Source organism: Geotrypetes seraphini, chromosome 3 (genome assembly GCF_902459505.1).
Source record: "Geotrypetes seraphini chromosome 3, aGeoSer1.1, whole genome shotgun sequence".
Taxonomy (NCBI): Eukaryota; Metazoa; Chordata; class Amphibia; order Gymnophiona; family Dermophiidae; genus Geotrypetes; species Geotrypetes seraphini.
The window spans coordinates 230015852-230034175 of record NC_047086.1 but is presented as its reverse complement, the minus strand read 5'-3'; the positions used below and the strand labels follow the sequence as shown (position 1 = coordinate 230034175).

General features: G+C 50.4%; 1 protein-coding gene across 31 annotated transcripts in view; it reads left to right on the top strand.

Moving 5' to 3' along the window:
• NACA (nascent polypeptide associated complex subunit alpha) overlaps positions 1-18324 on the top strand; it is a 120635-nt gene that overhangs the window by 88682 nt on the left and 13629 nt on the right. For all 31 annotated transcript variants that reach the window (XM_033939362.1, XM_033939360.1, XM_033939357.1 and 28 more), the window contains 2 exons: positions 118-203; positions 580-657. In XM_033939362.1, coding sequence (XP_033795253.1) covers positions 118-203; positions 580-657 — 164 coding nt within the window. The remainder of the gene's footprint in view (positions 1-117; positions 204-579; positions 658-18324) is intronic.

Genomic DNA, 18324 nt, shown 5'->3' with positions numbered 1-18324 from the left:
ATGGAAAGGTTTGTAGCACCAGGACATGTCTTTGGAAGTCTTAACGCCATTGCATGTTATTTCACATGATCAACACTTCACACAAAGTAGGAATATGACACATGTTTGTCTCATCAGGCTCTGGAACAGAATCAGACAGTGATGAATCGGTACCAGAGCTGGAAGAACAGGACTCGACACACGCATCAACACAACAAGCACAGGTGGGTGTCTCCTGGTATTCCTTTGCTGAGAAGGACATACATTATCCTTTCCTGTGTAGTTTACAAGAAGGAACTGTTAGGTGATTTGGTTTCTAAAAAAAAGCTGCAAGAACAAATGTAGGATATAGGCTGTACATTTTTCCTATGCCTTAAATACTAGATGGTGATGCATGTTGCCCATCTCACTTCATTGAGTTCTGAATATTATTTATAGGTAATATCTAATGGCTGAGCTGTAAGGGGAAATGTGTCCATAAAACTGAGAACAGTTGAGTGGAATTTTCTGTGCTTCACGCATGAGCTCACACTGCAAGGGAACTTTAAATATTTGTTGGTTTTTTGTTTTTGTTTTTTTGGTGGTGGTTTTCCTCCTTAGCTTGCTGCTGCAGCAGAAATAGATGAAGAACCGGTCAGCAAAGCAAAACAGAGCAGAAGTGAAAAGAAGGCTCGAAAGGTAAAAGTTCAGAGATCCTAAAACTACTTGTAGCTGTGCTTGACATGTACAGATGGGCAGGCTTGGTATGGCTCATCAGCGTTAACAAGTTGTGAACATTTGTTTTGACTTTGACATTTAGTCTCATTAACTCTCAATACTATATATTATGGTTTCTGCTATGGGCCTTACCATCCACTTACATGCTGAAGTGCTCTGAGTGACAGCAGCAGTCAATGCTCATGAATAGAGTGAACCTGCTTGTTCTCATCTTGTCAGATCTTTAGCTGCTTGGACTGCAGTACACTTAGATATTTGGGGTCTGTATTCAAAGGAGCTTAATCAGGCAGGAGAGGCTCTTACTCGATTAAATGCCACTGAACTGGCCAGCTATCAATATTCAGCAATATTACCCAGTTAATATTTATTTTATTTACAACATGTATTTCTTGTAAAATCCCACTATATTCTAGGACCAGTGGGTTATTTCCATCTACTCGCCAGGATTCTGTAGGAAGCCTCAAACTTCAGAGACTTAAACCCTGTACCCTCAGTATTTCTTCCTACAAACCAGGCTGTAGGAGCTTGTCTTTCCTGCTTGAGTTTTATTTCACGTAATTTTAATCTTTGTTCGCCCTCGTGTTGTGGAGGTTCCCTGTGGGGACATCCATGACTGCGGAAGATCGCAGACCTTTGGGAAAAGTGCTTCTGGGGGTTCCCTACTTGTCAGTAAGCCCCCTGGACAGCCTGCACATCAGATCAGGGCTCAGAAACCGTTCCCTTGGGAGCTTACTCACCCCCAGGTTCATCTACTAGTGGGTAGAGCGCAGGCTGCACGGTTCCATGGAGGTGCGCCTGGGATCCGGAGCCAGAATGCGTTCCTCTGCCAGGCATCCGTATGGCATGTCTGAGGGTGGCGGATGTATCTGGCCGAGGAGCTCAGGCCAGATACATCCGCCACTCTCGGACATGCCAGTGGGGAAGTCAGAAGATTTACAATCCAGTTCTTTGAGGCAGAGGATTTCCCTGTGAGCTGTTTCACCTTTGTGTGCAGTAGTGCTGCCCGATTCACAATTCGAATCAGTTCACCGATTCACTTCGGGTGAATCGATTCGAATCGATTCAAAACAAAAAAATTGGCTTCCTGATTCGGCTGACCCTCCCCCTTAGCCCTCTAAAGCAGGAGCGGCAGCGCTGTTCTTGCTGGCCGTCCGCTGCCGCACCTGCTTTAGAGGGGGAGGGGGAGGGTCAGTTGAGAAATGCTGCTGTCGGGTCTCCGGCGTCCGGCTTCCACCCCCCTAGCCACACGCTTCCCCCCACCCCCAGCCTCCCCGCACTGTTTACCGTTGAGAAACAGCCTGCAAACAAGATCACGGTGCTAGCGATCTTTGTACTACTTCTGAGCTGTTCCCTCCACCTCCTGACATTAGAGGAGGGGCGGGACTGCGGCAGAGAAAACAGCTCCGAAGCAGTACAAAGATCGCTAGCACCGCGATCTTGTTTGCAGGCTGTTCCTTGAAGGTAAACAGTGTGTGAGGCTAGGGGGGTGGAAGCCAGATGCCGGGGGGGGGGAGACGAGCAGGTCTTCAGGGGAGGGGGGCCCTGGTGTAGAAGTACACGGAGGGAGGGAAGGGAGGGTTCAAAGAGACGTTCAAATGCCGGACTTTGGGGGGGGGAGAAATGAGTCTGAAAATAGAGGAGAGGGAGAGAGATGATGGACAATGGGATTTAGGGAGGGAAGGAACAGAAAGGGAGAGAAGTTGGACACAAGGGATGGTGTGGAGGGGGGATAGAGATACTGGATAGGAGGGTAGTTGGAAAAAGAAAGGAAGAGATAGTGGACCCTGGGGTGGTGGGGAAGGAGAGAAAGATGCAGGATGAAAGGGTAGTTAAGAAAAGGTGGATCTGTGGAGGGAGATGAGAAAAAGGAAAGATGCCAGACCTCCTGGGGACAGAAGGGGAGTACAGAGGTGGCAGATGGATGGTTAGCACGGAAAAATAAGAAAGGAGACCCTGGCAAGCAAGTTATCAGAAGACAACCAGAGCCTGGGACCAACAAAATTTGAATAATGACCAGACAACAAAAGGTAGAAAACCTAATTTTATTTTCTGTTTTGTGATTACAATATGTCAGATTTGAAATGTGTATCCTGCCAGAGCTGGTGTTCGACCGCAAACGTGAGCTAGGATTTAACAGAGAGAAGAAAAGTCTTTTTTGTTTCTTTATTTTGTTTACACCACAGCGCCAGTGTGGTTAGAAGACAAAGAGGGTGAAGAGGCTATAAAATAAACCCACCAGGATGTTTGGAAAAAACACCCAATTGGGCAGGAAAATTGAATCAAAAAACCAATTCAATAGGCTGAATCGAATCAAATCAATTTTTTTTTCCTGAATCGGGCAGCACTAGTCTGCAGTGTTTTCTATTCAGCACATGTCAGTGAGTACAGGCTTGACAGGCTGACAACCTGAATTAGGAATTTTGGGGTGGTCTTGAAAAGGGGGTTTTGGGTGGTTTCCCTGCATGCACTATTCCTCCATCTCTAAAAATTCCAAAATCGCCATTTTTGAGGGTTCCTTTGGTTTTCCCAGGCTATTTTTTTAGTGAAAATTGGCACCCATAGTAGCCATCTTGGATTTTTCCAACTTTGAATTTAAAGTTTTGCTCTGCTCTAAATCACAGCCTCCACACCCAACAACCTGCCACCAACAGCCTCCAAGGAAAAAAAAAAAAATCGACCTCCCCAAAAATCCACCTATAACCGCACTCCCACCAACTCCTTCCTTCTATCTTTCACAATAAAATCTACAACTTGAAAACAAATGCAAACTAGCCTTCTGATTATCCTGCTCTTAACCAACTGGAAGACAACGGCAAACATATGCCCAATTCCAATTACTTCATCCACTAACAGAATTTACTGCCCAGCCAGGAGAATCACAGTGGACAGAAACATAAACTGCCAGACCTATATACACCACACCATCACACCAACATGGGGAAGAGGCCAGGCCAAACCACACCCTCACCCAAGATCACTCATCTACCCAAAATCGATGAACAACGCACAAACAGAATACGCCACACTAACATGTGCCTACATAAATATCAGAGCTCTAGGCCTAAAGACAGAACTCGTAAAAGACTGGATAGAAAACGAGAATCTTGACTGCCTCTTCCTACAGAAACCTGGTAACATCAGACTCAGATCCCAGGATAACAGAAGTCTGCCCAAAGGGATACAAAATAACAGTGGTTTGCGAAGGAAAAAAAAAGAGGAGGAGGTCTAGCCATCTTAGTCAGAAACTCCCTAAACCTGAATATACTAGATAAAACGTTCACCCCCATACATGGATCTACTAGCCTGCCAACTTTCATGCACCACACTAAAAGGATCCATAACTTGCATGCTCTGCTACATAACACCATGGAATTGGAACACAGCAAGACCTGAATTTGAAGGGTGTTTGGTTTTGTTTTGTTTTTATATACTGAAACTCACTAACTGCAACTTACAACCTAATACTAGGAGACCTAAACTTCCTTCTCGAAAACCAATCCTCCAAACAAGTAGAAAACCTACTGTCATTCCTCGAAGCCTTAACATACAAGATTTTAGACCCACAACCACACACGAGAGAGGTCACCAACTAGACATCGCAGCCTTCATGACCCAATGGAAAGTGGTCTCGAGCCCTCTGGTCAGACAACTACACATACTCCTTCAACATCAACTGGGCCAAAGACAAAACCAAACCAAAACCCCAAAGATCAACCTACAATTCACATAAATACATCGACCCCTCCAAATTCTGGACTAGAACAGACGCAACAATACAAGAAAGCAACCCTAAGGACTTCATCTCACAATGGTGCAGGCTAAGTAAAGCCACTCTAGATGAACTAGCCCCAATGCAAACAAAAAACAGAATAATCAGACGATCAGACAAATGGTTCGATAATGAACTACTCCTATTCAAAAGATAATGCAGACGACTTGAAAGAAAATAGAGAAAGAATACCAAGAACCCATGAAAACAACATGGAGAAAACTAAACAAATAATACAAGCTAAAACTAAAAGAAAAGAGACACACCTAATAGGCAAAGAAACCCAAGACACAAAAAACTATTCCAAATACTAAAAACTCACAGACACCAAACCCTACCTGGCCAATAACGACACCCCTCCCCCCTCAGCCACCCTTTTAGCTGAATACTTTTAAAAACAAAATTACAACTGCCAGGACTACCCTCACTAGAACCCCAACCCACCTAGAAGAGATCACAATTCCCCCCACAGAAAAAGAATCAGCTGCGGCAGACAGAACTTGGTCCCACTTCCTCACTATACAATGATCTGATCTTAACAAACTCTACAAAAAATATAGCTACGCAGCCTGCAACCTCAACCACTGCCCTCCATACCTATTAAAATTCTCCAGTACTAAATTCCACGCTCTTCTCTTACAATGGATACAAACTATTCTCGCAGAAGGCCTTTTCCCTCAAGACCTCAGCAAAATCATTGTCACCCCGATCCTAAAAGACCCTAAAGGAGCAACAGATCAACCATCCAACTACAGACCCATAGCCTCAATAACACTTTATGTCAAACTAATGGAAGGCCTGGTAGCCAAGCTCCTCACCAACTACCTAGAAGACCACGACCTACTCCACCCTACACAATCTGGTTTCAAAACCAATTACAGCACAGACACTACTGTGAGTCAGTCTCGCGGGTTCGGCGGAGGTCAAAACACACCTCCGACTCGTATAGCGCTTCGGTCACGTTCAATCATCTATCAGTTATTCAGTGATTTTGATCAAGACTGATCGTGTACTCGGTTTCTTGATCTATCAATCTGTAATCTTATATACATCAATCAATTCCTGATCAAAATTTGTGATTTAATTGATAGATGATTGAACGTGACCGAAGCGCTTATGATTCGTGATGATACGCCCCACTTGTCCATAATTGGCTGCAGGTGATCACGCAACATCGCTTGGCCTATCTTGTGCTGCAGAGGATTTGATGCGCACAGTAGTCGAATTGTAACTGTTGTGATGGTACGTCGTGTGATACCTATCTTAATATTTTAATCCCTTACTAACTATGTCGAGCAAAATACGAAAGTGGTCAGACGAATATGTACAATATGGATTCACATGTATAACGGAACGTGATGGGAGTCAGCGTCCTAATTGCATGATTTGCAATGCCAAGTTGAGTAATTCTAGTCTAGCTCCGGCAAAACTAAGGGAATAAAGAAGGGTTCGGTGAACACGCATTTGAAACTGGTGGAGTTCAGTACCTCCGACAAGGTTAAGAACCACTGTTCTAGCACCTCCCGCCCTGACTCGTATGAAAATGGTATCGGGGGGCCAGGGAGAGCGCTGGCAACGTTTCAGTGATGATAAACCTCGTAAATCCTCCATGTTCCCTCATGAGTTACCAGAGACCATAATCTGCTTCTTTTTTTCCTGATCATCCCGACCTTGTTTGGATTCTTTGAATTCTTATGGACATATGGGAGACTCCTGAGGGGCCCTTGAAATGTGCTCAAGCCATGGCACAGCTTTATCCCATGGCAGATACTTTAACAATATTAATTGGAAATTTGCACACTGATTTTATAACTGTATTTTTTAAGGAATATCTTTCTATTATCCCAGGACAAGCAGGCAGGTATTCTCACTAGTGGGGTGATGTCATCCGACAGAGCCCCGATACGGACATCTTGCAAGCATGTCTTGCTTGAAGAAACTCAGAAGTTTCGAGATGCCCGCACCGCGCATGCGCCAGTGCCTTCCCGCCCGATGGTCCAGGCGTGTCTCCTCAGTTCTTTTTCTTCCGCGGAGCTGAGAAGTCTATCTTCAATTTGCGCCCATTGAATCTCTTTTTTTGCCTTCTATTTTGCCGCGGGTTGAGTTCTTTTGGCTCTCCTGTGCATTTATTTCTTTCTTTGATTTCTTTTTCAAAAAAAAAATTTTTTCCGTCCAATACCGGGTCGGCCGCATGGCTGGGGCCCCGCGCCTTCAACCTTGCGGCGGAGCTTTTCCGGCCTATGTCCCGGCCGATTACCGGTTTCAAAAAGTGTAGCAAGTGCCAGCGCACGATTTCGCTCACGGACCCTCATCGACGCTGCTTACAGTGTCTGGGACCAGATCACTTCCCGAAATCGTGCCGGCCTTGCTCCACTCTGACGGCGAGAGCGTTTAAGCGCCGCTGTCTATTGTGGGAGTCCATGTTCAAGATGGAAGCTTCATCGGACCCTGCAGCTTCGACATCGACATCGACGGGTGCTTCGACTCCTTCGGCGAAGCCCTCTGCCTCCCCGGCTGCTTCGGGCCTCCTGAAACCGGCTTCGTTCACACCGGTTTCGGCCCCGGCTTCGGCGCCGGTGCCTTCCTCCGTCTCCTCGGAGCAGGTATCGACCCCTTCAGTTCCACCGGTGGTGCTCAAGGTGCCGAAGACTGGCAAGCAGAAGCACGCAGCACCGAAGGAGCGCGGAGACCGTGCGGAAGGGCCCCCTTTTGGTGCGGATCCCTCCATATCGGCTTCGTTGCGGTCCCTTCTGGAGGCTCAGTTCGTGGAGCTCATGCAGACCATGGGGCCTCGACTGATTGCCACCATCCAGGGTGACCTCCCAGCTTCGGCTTCGAGGGGCGGACCGCCCCCTCCTCCTCCTCCTCGCCGCACGACCTCGTTGCTTGGCAAGGAGGAGCGGCGAGCGGTGTCCGGATCCTCGAGGAGGTCCTCCATTAGTGCTGTGCCTCCTTTGGAACCGATTCCCTCGAGGAGGGCCTCCCTTAGTGATATGCCTCCCTTGGAGCCCATCCCCTCGAGGAAAGCCTCGTTAAGTGACCTGCCTCCCTTGGAACCGATTACTCCGCCCCATGACTCAGTATGGCGTCCACCTTCGGGGCCACCCAGTCCTGGGCATAGCAGGAAGCAGGATGAGTTCTTCCGAACCCCCTATCAAGCCTGGGCGGCGTCAGGGGAGGCACCGACTCTTCTGCCTCTGCGATCGACGGCATCGAGTCCGATCTGCTCCTTGGAGGCGTCTGACCCAGTTTCTCACAGACGGGCTCGATCCCCTTCCAGGCATCGATCCAAACATTCTTCGAAGCATTCCTCTCGGCACTCAACCGTCTCGCCTCAGAAGAAATTGCCTCGGTTGGGGTATGCTGCTTCGACTGGGTCTCCTCCTCCGGGCCCGGAGTTCGAGAACCCCGAGGTTTTCTACTCGTCCTGTTGCTCGCAGGCCTCTCTGGAGCCTGAAGCCTCTTCTTCTTCTAGTCCGTCTCGCAGACCGGCGACGGCGGACCAACTGTCCTTTTCATCGTTCCTCAGGCAGATGGCAGATGACATGGACATTACTCTCGATGCTGGGTCTCGATATTCCAAGGAGTACCTCGCTACCATGCACTTGCCTCGTCCTCCGGCAGAGTCCTTGCGGCTTCCCCTGCACAAACTCCTCGACTAGACCTTCATGTGGTGCTTCAAGTCTCCTTACTCTATCCCTGCGGTCCCTGGTAAATTGGATGCGCGGTACCGCACGGTGCATCATAAAGGCTTCGAGGGTCCTCAGCTTTCTCACCAGTCCCTCCTGGTCGAATCCTCGCTCAAGTGGTCTCATCCTGGCCAGGTCTATGCTTCAGTGCCTCCGGGCCGCGAGGGCAGAACCATGGATAAGTTTGGTCGACGCATCTATCAGAATTCGATGATGGCGTCTCGAGTCCTGAATTACAATTTCCACTTTGCAGCCTACTTGGAATTTTTTCTACCTGTGCTTCGGAAGTTCACACCATACATCGAGTCCCAGGCTAGGATTGAGTTTGAAGAAGTGGTTGCTTCGTTGTCCCAACTTCGGCTTCAGTTAATGCAATCTGCCTATGATGCGTTTGAGCTCTCAGCCCGAGCGGCGGCTTGCTCAATGGCGATGCGCCGGTTGGCCTGGTTGCGGACCATTGATATGGACCCGAATCTTCAGGACCGCCTGACGAACGTCCCGTGTGCTGGGGCGGATCTTTTTGACGAATCCATCGAGACTGTCACGAAGAAGTTGTCTGACCACGAAAAGTCCTTCCAATCTATCCTTCGGCCGAAGCCTAAGCCTCAGCAGTCTCGACCTTCTCGTCCGCCGTTGATTTATCAGAGGCGTTATCAGCCGAGGCAAACTCCACCTGCGAGGCAACCGGCGAAGCGTCAGCCTCCCCAGAAGGGTCAGCCTAAGTCTCAGTCGCCTGCTGTCCCTAAGACCACTCAGCCTTTTTGACTGTCTCGTCAAGGGCATAACCAACCTCGTTCTGCCTCCCCCTGTTTTTCCCATCGGAGGGCGCCTCCATCATTTTTATCATCGCTGGGAGGCCATAACAACCGACCTCTGGGTCCTTCATATCATCAAGGAAGGATACTCTCTTCATTTCCATCGGGTCCCTCCGGACCACCCTCCAAGAGAGTATCCTTCCAACTTGACTCAGACCGCCCTTCTTCTTCAGGAAGCTCAGACTTTGCTCCGGCTTCGTGCCGTGGAGCCGGTTCCGACGGACCTACTGAACCAGGGGTTTTACTCCCGGTACTTCCTTGTTCCGAAGAAGACGGGCGACCTGCGACCCATTTTGGACCTCAGGGTCCTCAACAAATTCCTAGTCAAAGAGAGGTTTCGCATGCTGACACTTGCTTCTCTCTACCCCCTCCTCGAGCGGAACGACTGGTTATGCTCTCTGGATCTCAAGGAGGCCTACACTCATATTCCCATTCATCCGGCCTCTCGCAAGTTCCTCAGATTTCGGGTGGGACATCTTCATCTGCAGTATCGAGTGCTTCCATTCGGCCTGTCTTCGTCCCCCAGAGTCTTCACCAAATGTCTGGTGGTGGTGGTCGCGGCCCTCCGGAACCAAGGTCTTCAGGTATTCCCCTACCTCGACGACTGGCTGATCAAGGCTCCCTCGGCCTCGGGGGTCCTCTCAGAGACCCTGTCAACGATTCTGTTCCTGCAGAGTTTGGGATTCGAGATCAACTTTCCCAAGTCTCATCTACAGCCGACCCAGTCTCTTCCCTTCATCAGGGCTGTCCTGGATACCGTACGTCTCAGAGCATTCCTTCCTTCTCAGCGCATGAATGCTCTTCTTCATCTCTGCCAGTCTGTGTCTTCTCGCCAGACCATCTCAGCGAGACACATGATGGTCCTCCTGGGCCACATGGCCTCTTCAGTTCATGTGACACCGTTTGCCAGACTCCACCTCAGAATTCCTCAGTGGACCCTGGCATCTCAGTGGACTCAGGTGTTGGATCCGTTGACTCGACACATCACAGTCACTCCTGCTCTTCGGCAGTCTCTGCTCTGGTGGATGACCTCTTCGAATCTATCCAGAGGTTTGCTGTTTCATTCTCCTCCCCACCAGAAGGTTCTCACAACCGATTCCTCGACCTATGCCTGGGGAGCGCATCTGGATGGGCTTCGCACTCGGGGATTCTGGACCTGTGCGGACCGACTCCATCAAATCAATCTTCTGGAGCTCAGAGCCATCTTCAATGCTCTTCAAGCTTTTCAACATCTGCTTCTTGACATGGTGGTCCTCATTTGCACCGACAATCAGGTTGCCATGTATTATGTCAACAAGCAAGGGGGCACGGGCTCGGTCTCCCTCTGCCAGGAAGCTCTCAAAGTCTGGGATTGGGCGGTTCGCCACAACACTTTCCTCAAAGCTGTCTACATTCAGGGGAGGGACAATGTCTTGGCGGACAAACTGAGTCGTCTTCTCCAGCCTCACGAATGGACACTCCACTCCAAGCCCCTTCATCAGATCTTTGCTCAGTGGGGAACGCCTCAGATAGACCTCTTTGCTGCTCCCCACAATTTCAAGCTGCCTCAGTTTTGCTCCAGGATCTACGCTCCTCATCGCCTCGAGGCAGATGCTTTTTTGCTGGATTGGGGGAATCGCTTTCTGTATGCGTTTCCGCCATTCCCTCTCATTCAAAAGACTCTAGTCAAACTAAAGTCCGAACATGCCACCATGATTCTGATAGCTCCTCGGTGGCCCAGGCAACCTTGGTTCTCCCTTCTACTTTAACTCAGCAGCAGGGAACCGTACCTACTTCCGGTGTTTCCTTCACTGCTTACTCAGCATCAGGGGTCTCTGCTTCATCCCAACCTGCAATCTCTCCACCTGACAGCTTGGTTCCTCTCAACGTAACTCCGCACCAGTTTTCCCAGGCGGTGAGGGATGTCTTGGAGGCTTCCAGGAAGCCTGCTACTCGTCAATGCTACTCCCAAAAATGGACTAGATTTTCTTCATGGTGTATTTCCAATTCTAAGGAGCCTCAGCGAGCCTCCCTTTCCTCTGTTTTGGACTATCTTTTACATCTGTCTCAGTCTGGTCTCAAGTCGACATCTATACGTGTCCACCTGAGTGCTATTGCGGCTTTCCATCAGCCTCTCTTCTCATCCTGTGGTTTCCAGATTTTATGAAAGGACTTTTTCATGTCAATCCTCCTCTCAAACCGCCTCCAGTGGTTTGGGATCTAAATTTTGTCCTTTCTCAGCTTATGAAACCTCCTTTTGAGCCTCTGAGCAAGGCTCCACTAAAGTTTCTCACTTGGAAAGTGGTTTTTCTGGTGGCCCTCACATCTGCTCGCAGGGTCAGTGAGCTTCAGGCCTTGGTGGCGGACCCACCTTTCACAGTATTCCATCATGACAAGGTGGTCCTCCGCACTCACCCGAAATTCCTGCCTAAAGTGGTCTCTGAATTTCACCTCAACCAATCCATTGTGCTTCCAGTGTTCTTTCCAAAGCCTCATTCTCGTCCTGGAGAATCAGCTCTTCACACTCTTGACTGTAAACGTGCTTTGGCTTTCTACTTGGATCGCACCAAACCACACAGAACTGCTCCTCAACTTTTCGTCTCCTTTGATCCAAACAAGTTGGGACGACCTGTATCGAAGCGCACCATCTCCAACTGGATGGCGGCTTGTATCTCTTTCTGCTATGCCCAGGCTGGATTATCCCTTCCCTGTAAGGTCACAGCACATAGGGTCAGAGCAATGGCAGCCTCTGTAGCCTTCCTCAGATCAACACCGATTGAGGAGATTTGTAGGGCTGCCACTTGGTCCTCGGTTCATTCGTTCACCTCTCATTATTGTCTGGATACTTTCTCCAGACGGGATAGGCAGTTTGGCCAAACTGTGTTACAAAATTTCTCCTAAGTTGCCAACTCTCCCTCCATCCCATTGAGGTTAGCTTGGAGGTCACCCACTAGTGAGAATACCTGCCTGCTTGTCCTGGGATAAAGCAATGTTACTTAACCGTAACAGTTGTTATCCAGGGACAGCAGGCAGCTATTCTCACGTCCCACCCACCTCCCCTGGGTTGGCTTCTCTGCTAGCTACCTGAACTGAGGAGACACGCCCGGACCATCGGGCGGGAAGGCACTGGCGCATGCGCGGTGCGGGCATCTCGAAACTTCTGAGTTTCTTCAAGCAAGACATGCTTGCAAGATGTCCGTATCGGGGCTCTGTCGGATGACATCACCCCACTAGTGAGAATAGCTGCCTGCTCACTGGATAACAACTGTTACGGTAAGTAACATTGCTTTTTCGCTAATGCATTTTATTCAATTATTGTATAATTTTAGTCATTTTTAGATTTCGTACTTTTATTTACTGTTTGTATATTTTTAGTACTGTATGTGAACCGCCTAGAACTATATGGTATATAAAAATAAAATTATTATTATTAACAAGCACTTTGCTTCCCCAAAGGTAGGTTTCCTCAGTGGCACAGGTCACAAGCATGCTTCTCTTTCTCTTCCCAGTGACTGGGGACTGGTCCTGAAGGATATTCAGGACTGATGTGTGGATTTTGTCTTAAGTTTGATTTGGCAGCTGCCGGTGTTAAGGCAGCATCGGCCTCTTCTTTCATGGCTCGGGTGTTCCATGCCAAGCTGTGCCATGATCCTGACACTGTGGTGCTTCACGACTTGGATTTTCTCAGAGTGGATTATATGGCTGATGCCTTGTATAAATATTATAGGCAGTCTTGAGAATAATTTCCTTAAGGTCTCCACAGTTTTTCACTTCAAAAACAAGTACCTTAAGTATTACATTTTATAGACCTCAGCAGTGCTGCTGTGTGACAAAACTTAAGCACACAGATCAGATAGCATCAAAATCGTTATTGGTCTATTAATCTTTTAAATAGTTTCTAAAGAGATGAGTATTTGAAATATTATCTAACTATAACATTAAATATTACATCATAAAATTATTAAGAACATAAGAGGGGGGCACGTGATGCCGGGAGAGTGATCGGACGTGCCTCTGTGTAGCTCCGGGCCGCGCGCACATACCTCGCTACAATTCACTGCTTTTCTTTGACCGCCGGTCCCGTTTTACCAGCGGCATCGGTCCTGCTCGAGTGGCCGAGACCTTTTCCACCTCCTTACTTGCAGCGGGTAGTGTTGATGGCCGCTAAACCCGCACGAACCGCGCGGGACAAACCGAGGGGAACGGACGCCAAAATGGCGGACGGCCACGAGGCGCCGGTCTTTACTCTGGAGGCAGCAGCGATTCAGGAGCTGACCCGGTCCCTCACGCTAGTCATGGAGGACAAGCTGGCCACCATCCACACCTTCATGGAAGGCATTAAGGAAGGCCTTGATTCCCAGGCTGGGCGGCTGCAGAGGGCTGAGGACCGCATTGCTCAGCAGGAGGACACTGTGGCTAACCATGAGGAGTGGCTGCGAACACTGGAATCTACAAATAAAACTTTATTGGACTGCCTCGAGGATCAGGAGAACAGAAGCCGACGTAATAATCTCCGATTTGTGGGGGTCCCTAACTCTATTCGCGATGTGGATTTGGGATGCTGGCTGGAGGAATGGCTGCCTAAGGCTGTTGGCCTGCCTGACAAACCGGCGCCGCTCTTTATTGAGCGCGCCCACAGACTGGGAGCACGGCGAGAGGATGACACCAGGCCCCGACCGGTCATTGCAAGGTTCCACAACTACGCTGTGAAGGAGAAAGTGCTTGCTGCCTACCGTCGTGACAAAAATATGACCTTGCAATTTGAGGGGCACAAGATTCTTCTCTTCCAAGATTTCTCCCCTCAGGTCTCATCTAGACGCCGGGCCATGGCGCCTTACTGCAGCGAGCTCTTCAAGCGCAACATCCGCTTTTCCCTCTTGTACCCAGCTAGGGCTCGAGTATCTTACAACAACACCACCACTTTCTATGATACTCCGGAGGCGTTGGAGGGCTTCATCAAATCCCTTCCTGCGATTGCACGCGGGGACCGGGGGGTCTCTTGATCTGTGAGGGACTCCTTCTTTTCCTGATCCCCGGACTGCCCCCATGTGCTTTGTTCTCTTGTTACATGTTGGGCGAGCAGTTTGGCGGGGAGCTGCTGATGTTGATGCTGTTATGAAGACCCCTCACTTTGCAATGGTGTGCCAGGGGCGTCTCTTTTGAAAGTCTTGTGCTGGGCAGCGATACGCGGAGGCTGCCAGTTCCTGCATGTTCCTGGCATGGGGTAACCCTGCAGCGGAGCCTGGGCATCTGTGTCCTATTGGGGACCACCTCTGTGTACCGCTCGGCCCTTCGCCTAATGCTCGGGCGCAGCTGTCTGTCGCACTGGGCTCCCTGTGTTTCAGTCTTGCTCGCACTGTGGTGCGACTGTTTCTGCGGTACCTACCCAATGGTACCTGTGCACCATATTTGCCTTATGGAATTTATCAGCCTCAGTTACTTTCTTCTGTTTAGCATGTATTTCCTCCTGCACACAAAAAAAAAAATAATAATTTTTCTTTCTTTTTAGGGGGCCTGAGCGTCTGATATCTCGCTCCCATCTGTCCTTTATATTTATAATTATTTTTACTCTTATTTTATTGTTGTTACCATCTGGGTCTGGTCCGTCTTATCTATGCAAGGGCCTTGATCGTGATGGAACAACCCTTTAAGAAGAAGGGAGCCAGGGCACGAGGCAAGCCTCGGCAGCGTTTTTCTTTTTTTCTTTCTTTTGCAGGAGCTCAGGAGAGGCAGAGGGAAGGCAGGAAGAGCAGCCAGAGCAGGCTGCAAGACCGGGGTCGCGGCGAGAGTTAGCTCCGCCCCCCCCACCCGCGTCATAGGTTGCATCGGGCCCGGGCTCCCCCTTTAAGAAGAAGGGAGCCTGGGCACGAGGCAAGCCTCGGCAGCGTTTTTCTTTTTTTCTTTCTTTTGCAGGAGCTCAGGAGAGGCAGAGGGAAGGCAGGAAGAGCAGCCAGAGCAGGCTGCAAGACCGGGGTCGCGGCGAGAGTTAGCTCCGCCCCCCCCCCACCCGCGTCATAGGTTGCATCGGGCCCGGGCTCCCCCTTTAAGAAGAAGGGAGCCAGGGCACGAGGCAAGCCTCGGCAGCGTTTTTCTTTTTTTCTTTCTTTTGCAGGAGCTCAGGAGAGGCAGAGGGAAGGCAGGAAGAGCAGCCAGAGCAGGCTGCAAGACCGGGGTCGCGGCGAAAGTTAGCTCCGCCCCCCCCACCCGCGTCATAGGTTGCATCGGGCCCGGGCTCCCCCTTTAAGAAGAAGGGAGCCAGGGCACGAGGCAAGCCTCGGCAGCGTTTTTCTTTTTTTCTTTCTTTTGCAGGAGCTCAGGAGAGGCAGAGGGAAGGCAGGAAGAGCAGCCAGAGCAGGCTGCAAGACCGGGGTCGCGGCGAGAGTTAGCTCCGCCCCCTCCACCCGCGTCATAGGTTGCATCGGGCCCGGGCTCCCCCTTTAAGAAGAAGGGAGCCAACGGCGCCCAGCCGTTCGGCTCACGGCGAAGGCGAGCGGCAAAGGCGCTCGCCTTAGCGAGAGCGCCTTTGCGAAGGAGCCTTGAGAGGGAGCCAGAAATGCCAAGTAATTCACTTTCTTTTCTATTTCTCTCTCTCTTACCCACAGCAGGAACACACCAGCACTTCACGAGAGCAATGGAGGACCCAGGATCCCAGAGGTACTTTCCAGTATACTGCACTGAGTGTAATATGTACGACTACCTCCCCTTGGGAAGGCGGGAGTACATATGCAGTCGGTGTCAGGAACTGGAAAGCCTGAGGATGGAGGTCGGCAGATTGAGGGTCAGGGTCCAGGAACTTGAGGGACTGGAGGGACTGCGCAACACAGAGGAGACGAACTGGTCAACCAAGGACACAGACGGAGCAGACCCCATTGTGGACCAGGTGAGGGACCTCGAGAGATTCATCGAGGAGGCCTATAGGAGGAAGGTGGAGGAACAGGACCATCAGCTGCACAGACAGATGTCGGCAGACGAGACCCAGGATCCACAAGGCGACACCGGGGAAGGACCTAGCGGAGAAATCACGCAAGAGGAGGAGACCGTGACTCACCGGGACCCCGAGGGAGAGACACCACATTACACTGAGGACACGGACCTGAGACAGAGGAGGTTGCTGAGGAAAGGGAAGTCTGCTATTGTGGTGGGTGACTCGATCTTGAGAGAGGTAGATAGTCACGTAGCTGGAGGAAGGGAGGACCGGCTAGTGACTTGTCTCCCAGGGGCCAAGACACGAGATGTCATTGATAGGATCGAGAGGATCCTGGACGGAGCAGAGACAGAGGAGACTGCGGTGATAATCCACGTCGGAACGAATGATGTGAGCCGGAGGAACTTCAGCATGGCCACACTGACTGACCAGTTCAGGGCCCTGGGACGAAAGCTGAAGCGGAGTACCCGGAGGATAGCATTCTCAGAGATCCTGCCTGTACCGAGAGCAGATGCAAAGAGGCAGGCAGACCTCCAGGCTGTGAATGCATGGTTGAGGAGATGGTGCCAGGAGGAGGGCTTCCACTTTGTGAGGAACTGGACGTCCTTCTGGGGAAAGAGCAAGCTCTACCGGCGAGACGGCCTGCACCTGAGCACAGCGGGAACTAGACTACTGGCAGCCAATGTGAGGAAGGAGATCGAGAGGGCTTTAAACTGAGGAGAGGGGGAAAGCCGACAGCTGATCTGATGTTGACGCTTCGGACAACAGTATCCAGGACAGATGCTGAACGGGCTGACTTCAAGGAGGAAGTAGAGAGACCGGTAAATCTTATGATCAGACAGCGAGGGAAACACCAGGTAAAGGGAGCTTGCTGGGAGGAGACTAAGGGGCATGGAGACACAGGGAGACTGGGTGGCACGAGGGCGAAAACTGAGGGCAACATAGGGGTGCCACAAGGCGAGGGGGATCAAACAGAGGCTCAAGGGATGATAGCCCAGGAGGGGGCCGGTAGGGCTAGAAAACCTAGAGGAAAAGCGGGGGAGTGGGGTGGCGGAAATGTGGGGAAACCGAAAGCTACGAGGGTAAAGGCTAAGGGCAAAGCAGAAGCACAGGGAACAGGAGAACCGCCTGAAATTCAAGGGGAGGCGGCCCAGGTAAATATGGAGGTGGAGGAAAAACGACGGGACCTGCGGTGCTTATACGCAAATGCAAGAAGCCTCATGGCCAAGATGGGTGAACTAGAGGTCGTAGCCAAGGGGGAAGACCTGGATATAATTGGAATTACAGAAACATGGTGGACAGAGGAGAATCAATGGGATGTGGCGCTGCCGGGGTACAAGCTCTACAGGAGGGACAGGACCCACAAGAAGGGGGGAGGCATAGCACTATATATAAAGGATTCTATCTACTCGGTCGGGATGGATATGGCAAAGAAGGCAGAGGGGCTGGAATCGCTATGGGTCAAATTGCCGGGAAACAAGGGTGCAGGCATAAAACTGGGGCTGTACTATCGCCCACCTGGTACGCCGGAAGAAATCAGACACGACTTGGAAGCTGAACTGAGACAAGAATGCAGGACTGGAAGTGTAACAGTGATGGGGGACTTCAACTACCCGGGGATTGACTGGAGTACGGGTCACTCCAACTGCACTAGGGAAACAGGATTTGTAGAAGCTGTGAGGGACTGCTTCATGGAGCAACTAGTCAGGGAACCGACGCGAGGGAGTGCTACTCTTGACCTCATCCTAAACGGATTAGGGGGGCCTGCAAGAGGGGTAGAAGTGGGAGGACCACTAGGCAACAGTGACCACAACGCGATCCGATTCACATTAGAAAGGGGGACACCCACAGTAAGGAGGACCGCAACAACTGCGCTCAACTTCAGGAAAGGAAACTATGTTGCTATGAGGGAAATGGTGAGGAGGAAGCTCAAAAACATCCTTAGGATGGAGACTGTAGGAAGTGCCTGGACCCTATTCAGGGACACCCTGCAGGAAGCACAAAGAATGTACGTCCCAAGTTTCAGGAAAGGCGGCAAGAACAAGCGGTCAAAGGACCCGGTTTGGATCTCAACAGAAGTAAAGAGGGCAATAAACGACAAGAAAGTGTCCTTCCGGAGATGGAAAAAGGATCCAACGGAGGAAAATCACCAGGCGCACAGGAAATGCCAAAAGGAATGCCACCGAGAGGTTAGAAAAGCAAAAGGGAAATACGAAGAGGGGCTGGCCAGGGAGGCGAAAAACTTCAAGGCATTCTTCAGTTACGTAAAAGGGAAGCGACCAGTGAGAGAGGAGGTGGGGCCGTTGGACGATGGGGATAGGAAGGGAGTGATTAAGGAGGATAAAGAGGTAGCTGAGAGGTTGAACACGTTCTTCTCGTCGGTTTTCACGAGAGAAGACACATCTAATATACCGGACTCAGAGGAGCTCATGAGTGGGGAACAGGCTGAAA